Source organism: Anomalospiza imberbis, chromosome 29, assembly GCF_031753505.1.
Source record: "Anomalospiza imberbis isolate Cuckoo-Finch-1a 21T00152 chromosome 29, ASM3175350v1, whole genome shotgun sequence".
Classification (NCBI taxonomy): Eukaryota; Metazoa; Chordata; class Aves; order Passeriformes; family Viduidae; genus Anomalospiza; species Anomalospiza imberbis.
In genome coordinates this window covers 491,609-508,128 of record NC_089709.1, presented here as the reverse complement: position 1 = coordinate 508,128, position 16,520 = coordinate 491,609, and the positions used below count along the sequence as shown (strand labels likewise).

Here is a 16,520-nt window from a genome sequence, read left to right as displayed (position 1 = left end):
GTAAAACCATCTCCACAATGACCAGAGCCCTCAGACTGAACTTTGTTCTGGCCCCACATGGTTGTGTTGTTCAGATTTTGGAAGTGCCTACCCTGAAAAACAATATAAAAACCCCAGTCCCATCTCCGATGAACTTCCCCAAAGTTGAGAAGTTGGGAACATCTGGGGACTCCCAAAGATTTGGAGACTCCCAAATCCCACATTTCCTACTGGTTTCATTAAGTGTAATTCCAGACAGAAACGATGTAAAGCTCTTCTAAATCTCAGCATTCCTAAAGGAATCTTCTACAACTGCTCTGGTACAGGTTCTGATTAAATAAATAGAAGGAAATTAAAAATTCATACTCACTAAGCTCTGCAAGGTGAATGAGTTGCAAGAAGTGTCTGTCCACCACCCAGACACTGGGGCTTATATAGAGGATCCCAACATTCCTGAGGGTTTGGAATCTCGCTTGGGGTGGGAGTTCTGCCTGAAAGAAATTGTTTGCCAGCTTTGAGTCATGAAAATTTGGAGTTTGTGGCAGTTCTGATTTCACTCATATTCTCCTATCGTGTGATGTTGTAGTTTCACCATCCTGATTTCTTTAATCTTGGGTTTTAATTGCACTGGCAACTCCTGGCATCATTAGAGTGACCTCACTGGAATTACCATGTTCATTAAGCTGACTCCACATGTTACTTCTTCCTTTACAACCTTGTCATGAGCTTGTCTGCTCCAAGATTTTGTAAGACTCATCTTTGGCTGACATGGACATTTTTCCTTAACAGCCCTTCAAAATTATCTGATAAATTAATTAGAAGCAGAAACCAGCTTATCCCAGAACTACCCAGGGACAAATGTCATTTCCAGCCCTAATTAAAGAGACCTTGTTGGTCTGAGATGGATTTAAGGGGACATGAATATCTGCTGAGATCATCCAGGACACTCAGCAATTCCCCAATAGTTTTTCATTGAGACGAAGGTTTGTAATCAATCCCACATAAAAATCACTTTGTTTAACTAAGAAGGTTTTAGTGGGAAATGAAATTCAGTTTTAAAAGGGTCAATGGTGCTGGATGTTCCCATATCAAGTCCTGTGATTCCAATTTTGAGGAAAAACCAAAGAGGCAGATGAAGGTTTTTCTTTAATGTCATGGGTGCATTCTCTTATCAAGAGTGTTCTGGCCCTTCTTGAGAAAAATACTTTGTAATGATTTCACAAACATTCATTATCTGCTGTTCAACCCAGCTAATGTTTGGTGTTGTATTACACGAGTGATTTAGACATTTCACTCTTACACAACTCCAAGCTGCTTTAATGTGCAGGAAACAAGGTGGTGCCTGCCATTACTTTGATTAAATCATTATTTGTGCCACTTGAAGTCAAGGGTTAATGATTAATGCAGCTCTTATTTTCCTTCTTTAAAAAAAAAATCCTTTCCATATCCGTGCTTGAATTCTCTGTGAGTTTAAGATTCCACCTTTGCTGTATTTGCCTTATTTAAGGCTATATTTTCCATAAAAAATAAATATTTGTGATTATTTACCCTTTTCCTGTGATTTTTCAGAGCACAACATTTAGGTTTTCACCTGTATCCAGTGCATTTTACAGACACTTCTGGTCATTCCTGAGAAATCCCCCCAGAGATCCACTCTTAATTCCTACGCTGAAGATTGGTTGTTGTGGTGCAGGTTCACATCAATATTTTCATTTTCTCAGCAGATGAAAAAGGATTTGTGTTTATGTTTGTGTTTTGTTTGTTGCCCCAACAAATTTGCCCCTGTATTTGCTGCAGGGGAAGGAAGAAAAAGATTCTCCAAGCACAGAGAGGGTTTGAGTGATTCCCACATTTCCCAGCCTGGGGGTGGATTTCCTTGCTTTGATTTATATTTTACAAAAATCTGACAGAGCAAGTTGTGAGAGCAGAGCAGTCAGAGCCTCATCCCTGGCTCAAACTCCCTTCAAATCCAACCCCTCGATTTCTCTTGCATTGCATCAAAACCCCCATGGGCAGCAGGGGAGGGGGGGATTCTGCCCTGTTCAGGTGAGACCTCACCTGCAGGGCTGCCCCAGCCCTGGATCCCAGCCCAGGCAGGACCTAGACAGAGCCCAGAGGAGGCTCTAGAATGATCCGAGGAATGGAGCAGCTTTGCTGGGAGGAAAGGCTGAAAGAACTGGGATTATTCTGTTTGGAGAAGGAGAAGCTCTGAGGTGACCTCACTGTAGCCTTGCAGGACCTGAAGGGGCTACAAGAAACACAGGGAAAGGCTTTTCCCAAGGGATGGAGTGACAGGACAAGGGAGAATGTTTTCAGACTGACAAGGAGGACGTTCAGATGGGATTTTCAGGATAAATACTTCCATGTGAGCGCAGGGAGGCTGTGGCACAGGACATTCCATGGCTGCCCCATCCCTGGAAGTATCCAAGGCCAGCTTGGACGGGGCTTGCAGCAACCTGGGTGGTGGAAGATGTCCCTGCCCAAGTCAGGGTGTGGAACAAAATGACTTTAAGATTCCTTCCCACCCAAACCATTCCATGATTCTGTGATTGCCGCTCTCCACTTTGTATTAAAAACACCGTGATTTCAGCGCTCTCTGGACTACAAAATTTATTTGGAGGGTTCCTGTGGGGAAAAAACCCATCTAAGTGCAGATTTTCTCAAGCCTCTGAGGAACAAGGGCTGTGAGAGCACTTGGGAAGAACTGAGCAATGATATCTGCTCCCTGTTTTCTGTTTTTTTAGCCCTTGCATGTCCCTGGACTGAGTAACAACGCCCAAAGCAGGGAGGAGCTGCCAGGCACCTCAGTCCTGATCAGATCGTTTGTAGCCGCTGGGTTTGGCAAGGCCGGGCCCTGCCCTGCTCTTACTTTCCCTTTTGTGTCATCCAGGGCAGGCTGCTTCTCCCAGAGTGGCTCCAGCACTCCCAGGCCCTCCCCGCAGTGGCTGTCCAGAGATTTAAGCAACCAGAAATGGTCAAGTTGAATAGCTCTGTTATGAGCAGGTAAGATCTCAAGTGAGTACTCAGCATCATTAAAAAAAAAAAAAAGATGATAACAACACAAAAATATGATGCATGAAAGATTTATTGCAGGAACAACTTGAATAAGTCAGAGAGTACAAAGGAAAATGTGGGAAAACAAGAGGTACAAAGAGTAAAAAAAATAAAGCTAAAATTTTTAACTCATGAAGATGTCTACAAGCAGAGCTAAATAAATGTAAATATGACATGAGGTTGATAAAAAAGATAAAATAAAGACAAAAGAAGAGGAAAGAACAATGAAATTGTTACACATAAAAATTCACAAAAGAAAACATTAGGGACAATAACTTCAAACTGGAGACAAAGTAAAATCCAAGCATAGGAAAAGAAAAGGATTAAAGGAAAGAGCAATGAAGGCAACAATTGAGATTAAGAACTAGCAGAGTTCTCCATGCTGACAGAAAAAAAGGCTCTGGGATGAGCCTAGCAGGGCCCGCAGGTGTCCCAGAGCTTCTTGCTGTAGCGGGGCCAGGCGCAAGGGCTGCAGGCGGGAGCAGCGTAGGCCCTGCCAAAGGTGCAGAGGCCCCCCGAGGCCTGGGTGGCGCCGGCGCCGTAGAGGCCGCCCAGCCCCAGGGAGCCGCCAAAGGCCGGTGCTCCGGAGGAGCCCACCACGGCCTGCTGGGGGAAGGAGCTGAGGATGGGGCCGGGGAAGGTGACCACCACGGGTGGTGGCTGGATGAAGGCAGAGGAGTCGGGGCACTGGCGGGCGCACAGCTCGTTGCAGCTCTCAGCGATGGGCTGGGGCACAGCCACGCTGGTCCTGGGGGGGCACAGGTCCGCGCTGGTCTTGGGGGGGCACAGGTCGTAGCAGGACATCTTGGCGTGGGATCCCAGGGTGCTCTGCAAGAGAGGGCAGCCATGGCAGGAGAGCAGCCCAGGGCAGCGCCCGAGCCACAGGGGCTGGGGCTGGAGCAGGGAGACGCGAGCAGGATCGCTCGCACACTTACCCTTGTTCCTGAGGAGGAGAAGATGGCCAGGGCAGTGCTGGGTCCAGTCTGGCCCAGCCAGGGCTTTTATAGCAGCCCTGGCATTGCTCAGCTCCAGCCTGGCCAATCTGGAGCCCATTCCAGGGTGCCATCACAACTATCAAGTCTCTCACATGTCAGGAAGACGAGAATCGCTTCGGCAGCGAGATGTGCTACGGTGGCACTTGGGGGATGCTGACTCAGGGAGGGGCAGGGGCTGCACAGCCCTGGTGTCAGCAGCAGCAGCAGCAGCAGGGAGTGTCCCCAGTGCAGATTGGCCAGGCTGGAGCTGAGCAATGCCAGGACTGCTATAAAAGCCCTGGCTGGGCCAGACTGGACCCAGCACTGCCCTGGCCACCTTCTCCTCCTCAGGAACAAGGGTAAGTGTGTGAGCGCTCCTGCTCGCGTCTCCCTGCTCCAGCCCCGGCCCCTGTGGCTCGGGCGCTGCCCTGGGCTGCTCTCCTGCCATGGCTGCCCTCTCTTGCAGAGCACCCTGGGATCCCACGCCAAGATGTCCTGCTACGACCTGTGCCCCCCCAAGACCAGCGCGGACCTGTGCCCCCCCAGGACCAGCGTGGCTGTGCCCCAGCCCATCGCTGAGAGCTGCAACGAGCTGTGCGCCCGCCAGTGCCCCGACTCCTCTGCCTTCATCCAGCCACCACCCGTGGTGGTCACCTTCCCCGGCCCCATCCTCAGCTCCTTCCCCCAGCAGGCCGTGGTGGGCTCCTCCGGAGCACCGGCCTTTGGCGGCTCCCTGGGGCTGGGCGGCCTCTACGGCGCCGGCGCCACCCAGGCCTCGGGGGGCCTCTGCACCTTTGGCAGGGCCTACGCTGCTCCCGCCTGCAGCCCTTGCGCCTGGCCCCGCTACAGCAAGAAGCTCTGGGACACCTGCGGGCCCTGCTAGAGCCACCACCAACAGCCCCAAAGCCCCATGACCTCCTCAGCCCAGCATGGAGAAGTTGAGCTCTGCACAAGCTGCCCTGGCCTCCTGCAGCCCGTGACACCTGGCCTGCCTGGGGCATGCCCACCATCCCTCTCCCTGCCTCTCCTGTCCTTCTTGGTACAATAAAGTTTTCCTGCATCCAATTCCTGTCTCTTTGCCGCTTTTTCTCATGTTATGACTACCCCTGGGGATGGGGAATTCCAGGAGTGCGAGGGAAAGTGGTGTTCCTGGGAAAAGTGGAAATGGAATCGGATAGCAACTGTAAAGTGGAAGATGGAATGCTTTATTGGAGGTTAAAATGGAGAAGGAAATGGCATCAAAGGGGAAGTGGATACATATGAATGAGGGAAGTGGAAATCTGTCATGGAAGGTTAAGAAGAAGACGAAGGAGGAAAAGGACAGGGACAAGGACAAGGACAGTGACAAGGACAAGGACAAAAACAAGTAGCTTCAAGCTCTCTGCCTGAAGACAGACAGATTCCCTGCTTGCAGGCCATGAGACCAGGGGCCTTTACAGTTCTGAAGCTATGGTGTCAATGAGTAGAACTTTCCCCAGAGCTGGAGGCCATCCAAGAGCAAATGTTGTCAGAGCTCCAGTGCCTCTGTATCCACCTTGGCTCCGCTAAAGGACCAGAGACTGAAATCAGAGAAAAACTTGCCCATCACTATGCCCTATAGATTAAATTTCCCTGACATCAGCTACTTCTCAATTTATTCTTTCTTTCACTTTCTCTGTCTCTTTCTCTTTTTTTTTGTATTTCTTTGTCACCCTGTTTCTCATATAAGGTTTCTCTTCTCCTCCTTCTCCTTCTGCTTTTCTCCTTCTCCTTCTTCTTCTCCTCATTTTTGCTCCTTCTGCTAATCCATACCCTCCCCACAGTCCTTTATCTTCTGATTCCATTTCCCCCTTGATTTCATTTTATTCTACTTATATTAATCTCCTCTGTCCTCTCCCCACGTATCTTTTACCAACCCCTCCCATTTTCCATTGCCCTAACTGTCCCCCAACACCATTTCCCCTCTCAATCCTGGACTCTCCCATGCCCAGGGGTAATCATGATTGCAGAAAAGGAGGCAAACAGACAGGAATTGGATGCAGGAAAACTTTATTGTACCAAGAAGGACGGGAGAGGCAGGGAGAGGGACGGTAGGCAGACCCCAGGCAGGCCGGGTGTCACGGGCTGCAGGAGGCCAGGGCAGCTTGTGCAGAGCTCAACTTCTCCATGCTGGGCTGAGGAGGTCATGGGGCTTTGGGGCTGTTGGTGGTGGCTCTAGCAGGGCCCGCAGGTGTCCCAGAGCTTCTTGCTGTAGCGGGGCCAGGCGCAAGGGCTGCAGGCGGGAGCAGCGTAGGCCCTGCCAAAGGTGCAGAGGCCCCCCGAGGCCTGGGTGGCGCCGGCGCCGTAGAGGCCGCCCAGCCCCAGGGAGCCGCCAAAGGCCGGTGCTCCGGAGGAGCCCACCACGGCCTGCTGGGGGAAGGAGCTGAGGATGGGGCCGGGGAAGGTGACCACCACGGGTGGTGGCTGGATGAAGGCAGAGGAGTCGGGGCACTGGCGGGCGCACAGCTCGTTGCAGCTCTCAGCGATGGGCTGGGGCACAGCCACGCTGGTCCTGGGGGGGCACAGGTCCGCGCTGGTCTTGGGGGGGCACAGGTCGTAGCAGGACATCTTGGCGTGGGATCCCAGGGTGCTCTGCAAGAGAGGGCAGCCATGGCAGGAGAGCAGCCCAGGGCAGCGCCCGAGCCACAGGGGCTGGGGCTGGAGCAGGGAGATGCGAGCAGGAGCGCTGGCACACTTACCCTTGTTCCTGAGGAGGAGAAGGTGGCCAGGGCAGTGCTGGGTCCAGTCTGGCCCAGCCAGGGCTTTTATAGCAGCCCTGGCATTGCTCAGCTCCAGCCTCACCAATCTGCACAGGGGACACTCCCTGCTGCTGCTGCTGCTGCTGACACCAGGGCTGTGCAGCTCCTGCCCCTCCCTGAGTCAGCATCCCCCAAGTGCCACCCTGGCACATCCCAAGATGCCCAGCCAATCTCGTCCTTCCTGCCACATCAGATATTGATAGCTGGGATGTCACCCAGGAATGGGCTCCAGGTACAGGTGTCAGAGGTTGGAGCATCTGGGGCAGGAGTATCTGTAGCCTTCATCATGGAGGGCATCTGTGCATCACAGGACAGCCCAGCAAAATCAGACCCCATCTGCCTCCAGTCATTGCCCAGGGGATTCCATGAGACTGGGAACAAAGACTTCTCCTGTCAGGCCTTATCTTCATATGGCAAAGAGATGTCCATCTGGCCCAGGCTGATTCCGGCCCTTCCCCACCCCTTTGGACCATTAAATGTTTTCCTGGAGCCCATTTCTGAATGCCATTGCAGCTATCAAGTATCTGACGTGGCAGGAAGGACAGGATCGCTGGGGCAGTGGGATGTGCTGTGGTGGCACTTGGGGGATGCTGACTCAGGGAGGGGCAGGGGCTGCACAGCCCTGGTGTCAGCAGCAGCAGCAGCAGCAGGGAGTGTCCCCTGTGCAGATTGGTGAGGCTGGAGCTGAGCAATGCCAGGGCTGCTATAAAAGCTCTGGCTGGGCCAGACTGGACCCAGCACTGCCCTGGCCACCTTCTCCTCCTCGGGAACAAGGGTAAGTGTCTGAGCGCTCCTGCTCGCGGCTCCCTGCTCCAGCCCCGGCCCCTGTGGCTCGGGCGCTGCCCTGGGCTGCTCTCCTGCCATGGCTGCCCTCTCTTGCAGAGCACCCTGGGATCCCACACCAAGATGTCCTGCTACGACCTGTGCCCCCCCAAGACCAGCGCGGACCTGTGCCCCCCCAGGACCAGCGTGGCTGTGCCCCAGCCCATCGCTGAGAGCTGCAACGAGCTGTGCGCCCGCCAGTGCCCCGACTCCTCTGCCTTCATCCAGCCACCACCCGTGGTGGTCACCTTCCCCGGCCCCATCCTCAGCTCCTTCCCCCAGCAGGCCGTGGTGGGCTCCTCCGGAGCACCGGCCTTTGGCGGCTCCCTGGGGCTGGGCGGCCTCTACGGCGCCGGCGCCACCCAGGCCTCGGGGGGCCTCTGCACCTTTGGCAGGGCCTACGCTGCTCCCGCCTGCAGCCCTTGCGCCTGGCCCCGCTACAGCAAGAAGCTCTGGGACACCTGCGGGCCCTGCTAGAGCCACCACCAACAGCCCCAAAGCCCCATGACCTCCTCAGCCCAGCATGGAGAAGTTGAGCTCTGCACAAGCTGCCCTGGCCTCCTGCAGCCTGTGACACCTGGCCTGCCTGGGGCATGCCCTTCGTCCCTCTCCCCGTGTCTCCTGCCCTTCTTGGTACAATAAACTTCTCTGCATCCAACTCCTCCTGTCTGTTTGCCTCCTTTTCTGGAGTCATTAATACCCCTGGGAATGGGGGTATTCTAGGAGTGGGAGGGGAATTGGTCATGCTGAGGTTGCTAGGGTCAATGGAAAATGGATGGGGAAGGGGAAAGTGAAAGAGATGCGGAACATGGACAGGGGATGGAAATCTGGAGAAGAAAATGAAATCAACGTGGAAAGGCAGTCAACGGATAAAGTACTGTTGGAAGGGTTTGGCTTAGAGGAAGGAGAAGGAGAAGGAGAAGGAGAGGAGAAGGAGAAGGAGAAGGAGAAGGAGAAGGAGAAGGAGAAGGAGAAGGAGAAGGAGAAGGAGAAGGAGAAGGAGAAGGAGAAGGAGAAGGAGAAGGAGAAGGGAAGAGGAAAGAGAATACTATACAAAAGGAGACGAAATCTGCCAGAAGAGAAAGAGAATGGGAAAGGGAAAGTCAAACAGAAAGAGAAAGAGAAAGAGAAAGAGAAAGAGAAAGAGAAAGAGAAAGGGAAAGAGAAAGGGAAAGAGATAGAGAAAGAGAAAGAGCTGATGAGAAGGAAAATTTTTGTATAAGGCATAGTGACATTTAATTTTCTCTCTGATTTCAGACCCTGGGCCTTTAGCGGAGCCAAGGTTGATACAGAGGCACTGGAGTTCTGAGAGCATTTGCTCTGGGATGGGTCCCAGCTCCAGGGACAATCCTACTCATTGCCGGACTGGCTGCAGAACTGTAATGGCCCCTGGTCTCATGGCCTGCGAACAGGGAATCTGTCTGTCTCCAGGCAGACACCGTGAAGCTCCTTGCCCATGTCCTTGTCCTGGTCCTTCTCCTTGTCCATCTTCTTCTCCTCCTTCTCCTTCTCCTTCTCCTTCTCCTTCTCCTTCTCCTTCTCCTTCTCCTTCTCCTTCTCCTTCTCCTTCTCCTTCTCCTTCTCCTTCTCCTTCTCCTTCTCCGTGTCGTATTTCTCCTTCCCTGAAGCCGTCCCACTTCTCCCTGTCTATCCATCCACTTCATCTTAGATTTCAATTTCTTCCCCACATTATCCTCCAGTTTCATAGTCTCTCCACTATTTTGCAGTTGCTGTCCCCTTGCATTTTCAGTTCTGCCAAGAACAAAAATTCCCCCCTGACTCTTGGAACTCCCAAATCCCAAGGGGTAGACATTACTTGAGGAAAAAAATGCAAAGAGACAGGAATTGGATGCAGGAAAACTTTATTGTACCAAGAAGGACAGGAGAGGCAGGGACAGGGGGAAGGCCCAAGGCAGGCCGGGTGTCACGGGCTGCAGGAGGCCAGGGCAGCTTGTGCAGAGCTCAAATCTCCATGCTGGGCTGAGGAGGCAGTGGGGCTTTGGGGCTGTTGGTGGTGGCTCTAGCAGGGCCCGCAGGTGTCCCAGAGCTTCTTGCTGTAGCGGGGCCAGGCACAAGGGCTGCAGGCGGGAGCAGCGTAGGCCCTGCCAAAGGTGCAGAGGCCCCCCGAGGCCTGGGTGGCGCCGGCGCCGTAGAGGCCGCCCAGCCCCAGGGAGCCGGCAAAGGCCGGTGCTCCGGAGGAGCCCACCACGGCCTGCTGGGGGAAGGAGCTGAGGATGGGGCCGGGGAAGGTGACCACCACGGGTGGTGGCTGGATGAAGGCAGAGGAGTCGGGGCACTGGCGGGCGCACAGCTCGTTGCAGCTCTCAGCGATGGGCTGGGGCACAGCCACGCTGGTCCTGGGGGGGCACAGGTCCGCGCTGGTCTTGGGGGGGCACAGGTCGTAGCAGGACATCTTGGCGTGGGATCCCAGGGTGCTCTGCAAGAGAGGGCAGCCATGGCAGGAGAGCAGCCCAGGGCAGCGCCCGAGCCACAGGGGCTGGGGCTGGAGCAGGGAGACGCGAGTAGGAGCGCTCGCACACTTACCCTTGTTCCCGAGGAGGAGAAGGTGGCCAGGGCAGTGCTGGGTCCAGTCTGGCCCAGCCAGGGCTTTTATAGCAGCCCTGGCATTGCTCAGCTCCAGCCTGGCCAATCTGCACAGGGGACACTCCCTGCTGCTGCTGCTGCTGCTGCTGACACCAGGGCTGTGCAGCCCCTGCCCCTCCCTGAGTCAGCATCCCCCAAGTGCCACCACAGCACATCCCACTGCCCCAGCGATCCTGTCCTTCCTGCCACGTCAGATACTTGATAGCTGCAATGGCATTCAGAAATGGGCTCCAGGAAAACATTTAATGGTCCAAAGGGGTGGGGAAGGGCCGGAATCAGCCTGGGCCAGATGGACATCTCTTTGCCATATGAAGATAAGGCCTGACAGGAGAAGTCTTTGTTCCCAGTCTCATGGAATCCCCTGGGCAATGACTGCAGGCAGATGGGGTCTGGTTCTGCTGGGCTGTCCTGTGATGCTCAGATGCCCTCAATGCTGAAGGCTCTTGTCACTCCTACCCCAGATGCTCCAACCCCTGACACCTGTTCCTGGAGCCCATTCCTGGGTGACGTCCCGGCTATCAAGTATCTGACGTGGCAGGAAGGAGGAGATTGCTTGGGCATCTTGGGATGTGCTGTGGTGGCACCTGGGGGATGCTGACTCAGGGAGGGGCAGGGGCTGCACAGCCCTGGTGTCAGCAGCAGCAGCAGCAGCAGGGAGTGTCCCCTGTGCAGATTGGCCAGGCTGGAGCTGAGCAATGCCAGGGCTGCTATAAAAGCCCTGGCTGGGCCAGACTGGACCCAGCACTGCCCTGGCCACCTTCTCCTCCTCAGGAACAAGGGTAAGTGTGTGAGCGCTCCTGCTCGCGTCTCCCTGCTCCAGCCCCGGCCCCTGTGGCTCGGGCGCTGCCCTGGGCTGCTCTCCTGCCATGGCTGCCCTCTCTTGCAGAGCACCCTGGGATCCCACGCCAAGATGTCCTGCTACGACCTGTGCCCCCCCAAGACCAGCGCGGACCTGTGCCCCCCCAGGACCAGCGTGGCTGTGCCCCAACCCATCGCTGAGAGCTGCAACGAGCTGTGCGCCCGCCAGTGCCCCGACTCCTCTGCCTTCATCCAGCCACCACCCGTGGTGGTCACCTTCCCCGGCCCCATCCTCAGCTCCTTCCCCCAGCAGGCCGTGGTGGGCTCCTCCGGAGCACCGGCCTTTGGCGGCTCCCTGGGGCTGGGCGGCCTCTACGGCGCCGGCGCCACCCAGGCCTCGGGGGGCCTCTGCACCTTTGGCAGGGCCTACGCTGCTCCCGCCTGCAGCCCTTGCGCCTGGCCCCGCTACAGCAAGAAGCTCTGGGACACCTGCGGGCCCTGCTAGAGCCACCACCAACAGCCCCAAAGCCCCATGACCTCCTCAGCCCAGCATGGAGAAGTTGAGCTCTGCACAAGCTGCCCTGGCCTCCTGCAGCCCGTGACACCCGGCCTGCCCGGGGCCTTCCCCCTGTCCCCGCCTCTCCCGTCCTTCTTGGTACAATAAATTTTCCGGCATCCAACTCCTTATGTATGTTTGCCTCCTTTTCTGGAGTCAGGAATACCCCTGGGGATGGGGGAGTTTCTGGAATGGGAGGGGAATTGGTCATGCTGAGGTAGCTAGAGTCAATGGAAAATGGAGAGGGAAAGGGAAGGGGAAATTGAATGAGATGAGGAACAGGGACAGATGTAGCTGATGTGGAGAAGAAAATAAAATCAAAGCAGAAAGACAATCAATGAACAAAGTAGTCTAGGATGGGTTTGTCTTAGTGGGGGGAGGAGGAGAAGTAGAAGGGCAAAGGAAACAGAATACAAGACAAAAGGAGACAAAGAAATCTAAGGAAAGCGAGATAAGAAAAAGAGAAAGAGAAAGAGCTGATGAGAAGGAAATTTTATGTATAAGGCATAGTGACAGGGAATTTTCCCTCTGATTTCAGTCTCTGGTCCTTTAGAGGAGCCAACGTTGATACAGAGGCACTGGAGCTCTGACAGCATTTGCTCTTGGGTGGCCGCCAGCTCTGGGGACAGTCCTACTCATTGACACCATGGATGCAGAACTCCAAAGGCCCCAGGTCTCACAGCCTGCAAGCAGGGAATCTGTCTGTCTTCAGGCAGAGAGCTTGAAGCTCCTTGTCTTTGTCCTTGTCCTTGTCCTTGTCCTTGTCCTTGTCCTTGTCCTTCTCCTTCTCCTCCTTCTCCTTCTCCCTCTCCTTCTCTGTCTTATTAACCTTCCATGACATATTTCCACTTCCCTCCTTCATATGTATCCACTTCCCCTTTGATGCCATTTCTTCCTCCACTTTAACCTCCAATAAAACATTCCCTCTTCCACTTATCGGTTGCTATCCCCTTCCATTTCCACTTTTCCCAGGACCACCACTTCCCTCGCACTCCTGAAATTCCCCCATTCCCAGGGGTATTAATGACTCCAGAAAAGGAGGCAAAGAGACAGGAATTGGATGCAGGAAAACTTTATTGAGTCTAGAAGGGCAGGAGAGGTAGGGAGAGGGACAGTGGCAGGCACCAGGCAGGCCAGGTGTCACGGGCTGCAGGAGGCCAGGGCAGCTTGTGCAGAGCTCAACTTCTCCATGCTGGGCTGAGGAGGTCATGGGGCTTTGGGGCTGTTGGTGGTGGCTCTAGCAGGGCCCGCAGGTGTCCCAGAGCTTCTTGCTGTAGCGGGGCCAGGCGCAAGGGCTGCAGGCGGGAGCAGCGTAGGCCCTGCCAAAGGTGCAGAGGCCCCCCGAGGCCTGGGTGGCGCCGGCGCCGTAGAGGCCGCCCAGCCCCAGGGAGCCGCCAAAGGCCGGTGCTCCGGAGGAGCCCACCACGGCCTGCTGGGGGAAGGAGCTGAGGATGGGGCCGGGGAAGGTGACCACCACGGGTGGTGGCTGGATGAAGGCAGAGGAGTCGGGGCACTGGCGGGCGCACAGCTCGTTGCAGCTCTCAGCGATGGGCTGGGGCACAGCCACGCTGGTCCTGGGGGGGCACAGGTCCGCGCTGGTCTTGGGGGGGCACAGGTCGTAGCAGGACATCTTGGTGTGGGATCCCAGGGTGCTCTGCAAGAGAGGGCAGCCATGGCAGGAGAGCAGCCCAGGGCAGCGCCAGAGCCACAGGGGCTGGGGCTGGAGCAGGGAGACGCGAGCAGGATCGCTCGCACACTTACCCTTGTTCCCGAGGAGGAGAAGGTGGCCAGGGCAGTGCTGGGTCCAGTCTGGCCCAGCCAGGGCTTTTATAGCAGCCCTGGCATTGCTCAGCTCCAGCCTGGCCAATCTGCACAGGGGACACTCCCTGCTGCTGCTGCTGCTGCTGACACCAGGGCTGTGCAGCCCCTGCCCCTCCCTGAGTCAGCATCCCCCAGGTGCCACCACAGCACATGCCAAGATGCCCAAGCGATCCTGTCCTTCCTGCCACGTCAGATACTTGATAGCTGCAATGGCATTCAGAAATGGGCTCCAGGAAAACATTTAATGGTCCAAAGGGGTGGGGAAGGGCCGGAATCAGCCTGGGCCAGATGGACATCTCTTTGCCATATGAAGATAAGGCCTGACAGGAGAAGTCTTTGTTCCCAGTCTCATGGAATCCCCTGGGCAATGACTGCAGGCAGATGGGGTCTGGTTCTGCTGGGCTGTCCTGTGATGCTCAGATGCCCTCAATGCTGAAGGCTCCTGTCACTCCTGCCCCAGATGCTCCAACCCCTGACACCTGTTCCTGGAGCCCATTCCTGGGTGACGTCCCAGCTATCAAGTATCTGATGCAGCAGGAAGGACGAGATTGGCTGGGCATCTTGGGATGTGCCAGGGTGGCACCTGGGGGATGCTGACTCAGGGAGGGGCAGGGGCTGCACAGCCCTGGTGTCAGCAGCAGCAGCAGCAGCAGGGAGTGTCCCCTGTGCAGATTGGCCAGGCTGGAGCTGAGCAATGCCAGGGCTGCTATAAAAGCCCTGGCTGGGCCAGACTGGACCCAGCACTGCCCTGGCCACCTTCTCCTCCTCGGGAACAAGGGTAAGTGTCTGAGCGCGCCTGCTCGCGTCTCCCTGCTCCAGCCCCGGCCCCTGTGGCTCGGGCGCTGCCCTGGGCTGCTCTCCTGCCATGGTTGCCCTCTCTTGCAGAGCACCCTGGGATCCCACGCCAAGATGTCCTGCTACGACCTGTGCCCCCCCAAGACCAGCGCGGACCTGTGCCCCCCCAGGACCAGCGTGGCTGTGCCCCAGCCCATCGCTGAGAGCTGCAACGAGCTGTGCGCCCGCCAGTGCCCCGACTCCTCTGCCTTCATCCAGCCACCACCCGTGGTGGTCACCTTCCCCGGCCCCATCCTCAGCTCCTTCCCCCAGCAGGCTGTGGTGGGCTCCTCCGGAGCACCGGCCTTTGGCGGCTCCCTGGGGCTGGGCGGCCTCTACGGCGCCGGCGCCACCCAGGCCTCGGGGGGCCTCTGCACCTTTGGCAGGGCCTACGCTGCTCCCGCCTGCAGCCCTTGTGCCTGGCCCCGCTACAGCAAGAAGCTCTGGGACACCTGCGGGCCCTGCTAGAGCCACCACCAACAGCCCCAAAGCCCCATGACCTCCTCAGCCCAGCATGGAGAAGTTGAGCTCTGCACAAGCTGCCCTGGCCTCCTGCAGCCCGTGACACCCGGTCTGCCCGGGGCCTGCCCACTGTCCCTCTCCCAGCCTCTCCTGTCCTTTGGGACTCAATAAAGTTTTCCTGCATCCAATTCCTGTCTCCTTGACTTTTTTTCCCAAGTCATGGCTACCCCTTGGGATGGGGAATTCCAGGAATGCGAGGGAAAGTGGTGTTCCTGGGAAAAGTGGAAATGGTATGGGATAGCAACTGTAAAGTGGAAGATGGAATGTTTTTTTGGAGGTTAAAGTGGAGAAGAAAATGGCATCAAAGGGGAAGTGGATACATATGAAGGAGGGAAGTGGAAATCTGTCATGGAAGGTTAAGAAGGAGAAGGACAAGGACAAGGACAGGTACAAGGACAAAAACAAGGAGAAAGACAACAACGAGTAGCTTCAAGCTCTCTTCCTGGAGACAGACAGATTCCTTGCAGAAACAAGGAACAGGAGGCCATGAAACCTGGGGCCTTTACAGTTCTTGCAGGCCATGAAACCTTGGGCCTTTACAGTTCTGAAGCCATGGTGGCAAAGAGTAGGACTGTCCCCAGAGCTGGGAGCCATCCAAGAGCAAATGTTGTCAGAGCTCCAGTGCCTCTGTATCCACCTTGGCTCCTCTAAAGGACCAGGGACTGAAATCAGAGAAAAACTTGCCCATCACTACGCCCATAGATTAAATTTCCCTGACATCAGCTACTTCTCAATTTATTCTTTCTTTCACTTTCTCTGTCTCTTTCTCTTTTTTTTTTGTATTTCTTTGTCACCCTGTTTCTCATATAAGGTTTCTCTTCTCCTCCTTCTCCTTCTGCTTTTCTCCTTCTCCTTCTTCTTCTCCTCATTTTTGCTCCTCCTGCTAATCCATACCCTCCCCACAGTCCTTTATCTTCTGATTCCATTTCCCCCTTGGTTTCATTTTATTCTCCTCATCAATCTCCTCTGTCCTCTCCCCACGTATCTTTTACCAACACCTCCCATTTTCCATTGCCCCAACTGTACACAACACCATTTCCCCTCTCACTCCTGGACTCTCCCATGCCCAGGGTAATCATGATTGCAGAAAAGGAGGCAAACAGACAGGAATTGGATGCAGGAAAACTTTATTGAGTCTAGAAGGGCAGGAGAGGTAGGGAGAGGGACAGTGGCAGGCACCAGGCAGGCCAGGTGTCACGGGCTGCAGGAGGCCAGGGCAGCTTGTGCAGAGCTCAACTTCTCCATGCTGGGCTGAGGAGGTCACGGGGCTTTGGGGCTGTTGGTGGTGGCTCTAGCAGGGCCCGCAGGTGTCCCAGAGCTTCTTGCTGTAGCGGGGCCAGGCGCAAGGGCTGCAGGCGGGAGCAGCGTAGGCCCTGCCAAAGGTGCAGAGGCCCCCCGAGGCCTGGGTGGCGCCGGCGCCGTAGAGGCCGCCCAGCCCCAGGGAGCCGGCAAAGGCCGGTGCTCCGGAGGAGCCCACCACGGCCTGCTGGGGGAAGGAGCTGAGGATGGGGCCGGGGAAGGTGACCACCACGGGTGGTGGCTGGATGAAGGCAGAGGAGTCGGGGCACTGGCGGGCGCACAGCTCGTTGCAGCTCTCAGCGATGGGCTGGGGCACAGCCACGCTGGTCCTGGGGGGGCACAGGTCCGCGCTGGTCTTGGGGGGGCACAGGTCGTAGCAGGACATCTTGGCGTGGGATCCCAGGGTGCTCTGCAAGAGAGGGCAGCCATGGCAGGAGAGCAGCCCAGGGCAGCGCCAGAGCCACAGGGGCTGGGGCTGGA

The 16,520-nt window shown here is 56.0% G+C and overlaps 9 protein-coding genes across 9 annotated transcripts; 4 read left to right on the top strand and 5 right to left on the bottom strand.

The window, feature by feature from the left end:
* Window positions 1-3,444: 3,444 nt before the first annotated feature.
* Window positions 3,445-3,840, bottom strand: LOC137463587 (scale keratin-like). The gene has a single exon (XM_068174856.1). It carries the CDS (start codon window positions 3,835-3,837, stop codon window positions 3,445-3,447), a length of 393 nt encoding a protein of 130 aa, XP_068030957.1. The 5' UTR covers window positions 3,838-3,840.
* Window positions 3,841-4,488: 648 nt separating this feature from the next.
* LOC137463585 (scale keratin-like) lies at window positions 4,489-5,064 on the top strand. The gene has a single exon (XM_068174853.1). The coding sequence runs from the start codon at window positions 4,498-4,500 to the stop codon at window positions 4,888-4,890; it is 393 nt and encodes a 130-aa protein (XP_068030954.1). The 5' UTR covers window positions 4,489-4,497; the 3' UTR covers window positions 4,891-5,064.
* A 972-nt stretch (window positions 5,065-6,036) lies between these two features.
* On the bottom strand, window positions 6,037-6,596 carry LOC137463586 (scale keratin-like). The gene has a single exon (XM_068174854.1). It carries the CDS (start codon window positions 6,591-6,593, stop codon window positions 6,201-6,203), a length of 393 nt encoding a protein of 130 aa, XP_068030955.1. The 5' UTR covers window positions 6,594-6,596; the 3' UTR covers window positions 6,037-6,200.
* Window positions 6,597-7,671: 1,075 nt separating this feature from the next.
* LOC137463737 (scale keratin-like) lies at window positions 7,672-8,149 on the top strand. Its single transcript, XM_068175083.1, has one exon. It carries the CDS (start codon window positions 7,691-7,693, stop codon window positions 8,081-8,083), a length of 393 nt encoding a protein of 130 aa, XP_068031184.1. The 5' UTR covers window positions 7,672-7,690; the 3' UTR covers window positions 8,084-8,149.
* Window positions 8,150-9,626: 1,477 nt separating this feature from the next.
* On the bottom strand, window positions 9,627-10,038 carry LOC137463615 (scale keratin-like). Its single transcript, XM_068174890.1, has one exon. It carries the CDS (start codon window positions 10,017-10,019, stop codon window positions 9,627-9,629), a length of 393 nt encoding a protein of 130 aa, XP_068030991.1. The 5' UTR covers window positions 10,020-10,038.
* Window positions 10,039-11,120: 1,082 nt separating this feature from the next.
* LOC137463613 (scale keratin-like) lies at window positions 11,121-11,579 on the top strand. Its single transcript, XM_068174888.1, has one exon. The coding sequence runs from the start codon at window positions 11,121-11,123 to the stop codon at window positions 11,511-11,513; it is 393 nt and encodes a 130-aa protein (XP_068030989.1). The 3' UTR covers window positions 11,514-11,579.
* Window positions 11,580-12,771: 1,192 nt separating this feature from the next.
* LOC137463610 (scale keratin-like) lies at window positions 12,772-13,506 on the bottom strand. Its single transcript, XM_068174885.1, has 2 exons — window positions 13,326-13,506; window positions 12,772-13,218 (listed from the first exon to the last, which is right to left on the bottom strand). Exon 2 carries the CDS (start codon window positions 13,192-13,194, stop codon window positions 12,802-12,804), a length of 393 nt encoding a protein of 130 aa, XP_068030986.1. The 5' UTR covers window positions 13,195-13,218; window positions 13,326-13,506; the 3' UTR covers window positions 12,772-12,801.
* Window positions 13,507-14,285: 779 nt separating this feature from the next.
* LOC137463617 (scale keratin-like) lies at window positions 14,286-14,687 on the top strand. Its single transcript, XM_068174891.1, has one exon. It carries the CDS (start codon window positions 14,295-14,297, stop codon window positions 14,685-14,687), a length of 393 nt encoding a protein of 130 aa, XP_068030992.1. The 5' UTR covers window positions 14,286-14,294.
* Window positions 14,688-15,942: 1,255 nt separating this feature from the next.
* LOC137463614 (scale keratin-like) lies at window positions 15,943-16,434 on the bottom strand. The gene has a single exon (XM_068174889.1). The coding sequence runs from the start codon at window positions 16,423-16,425 to the stop codon at window positions 16,033-16,035; it is 393 nt and encodes a 130-aa protein (XP_068030990.1). The 5' UTR covers window positions 16,426-16,434; the 3' UTR covers window positions 15,943-16,032.
* Between the last annotated feature and the right edge of the window lie 86 nt (window positions 16,435-16,520).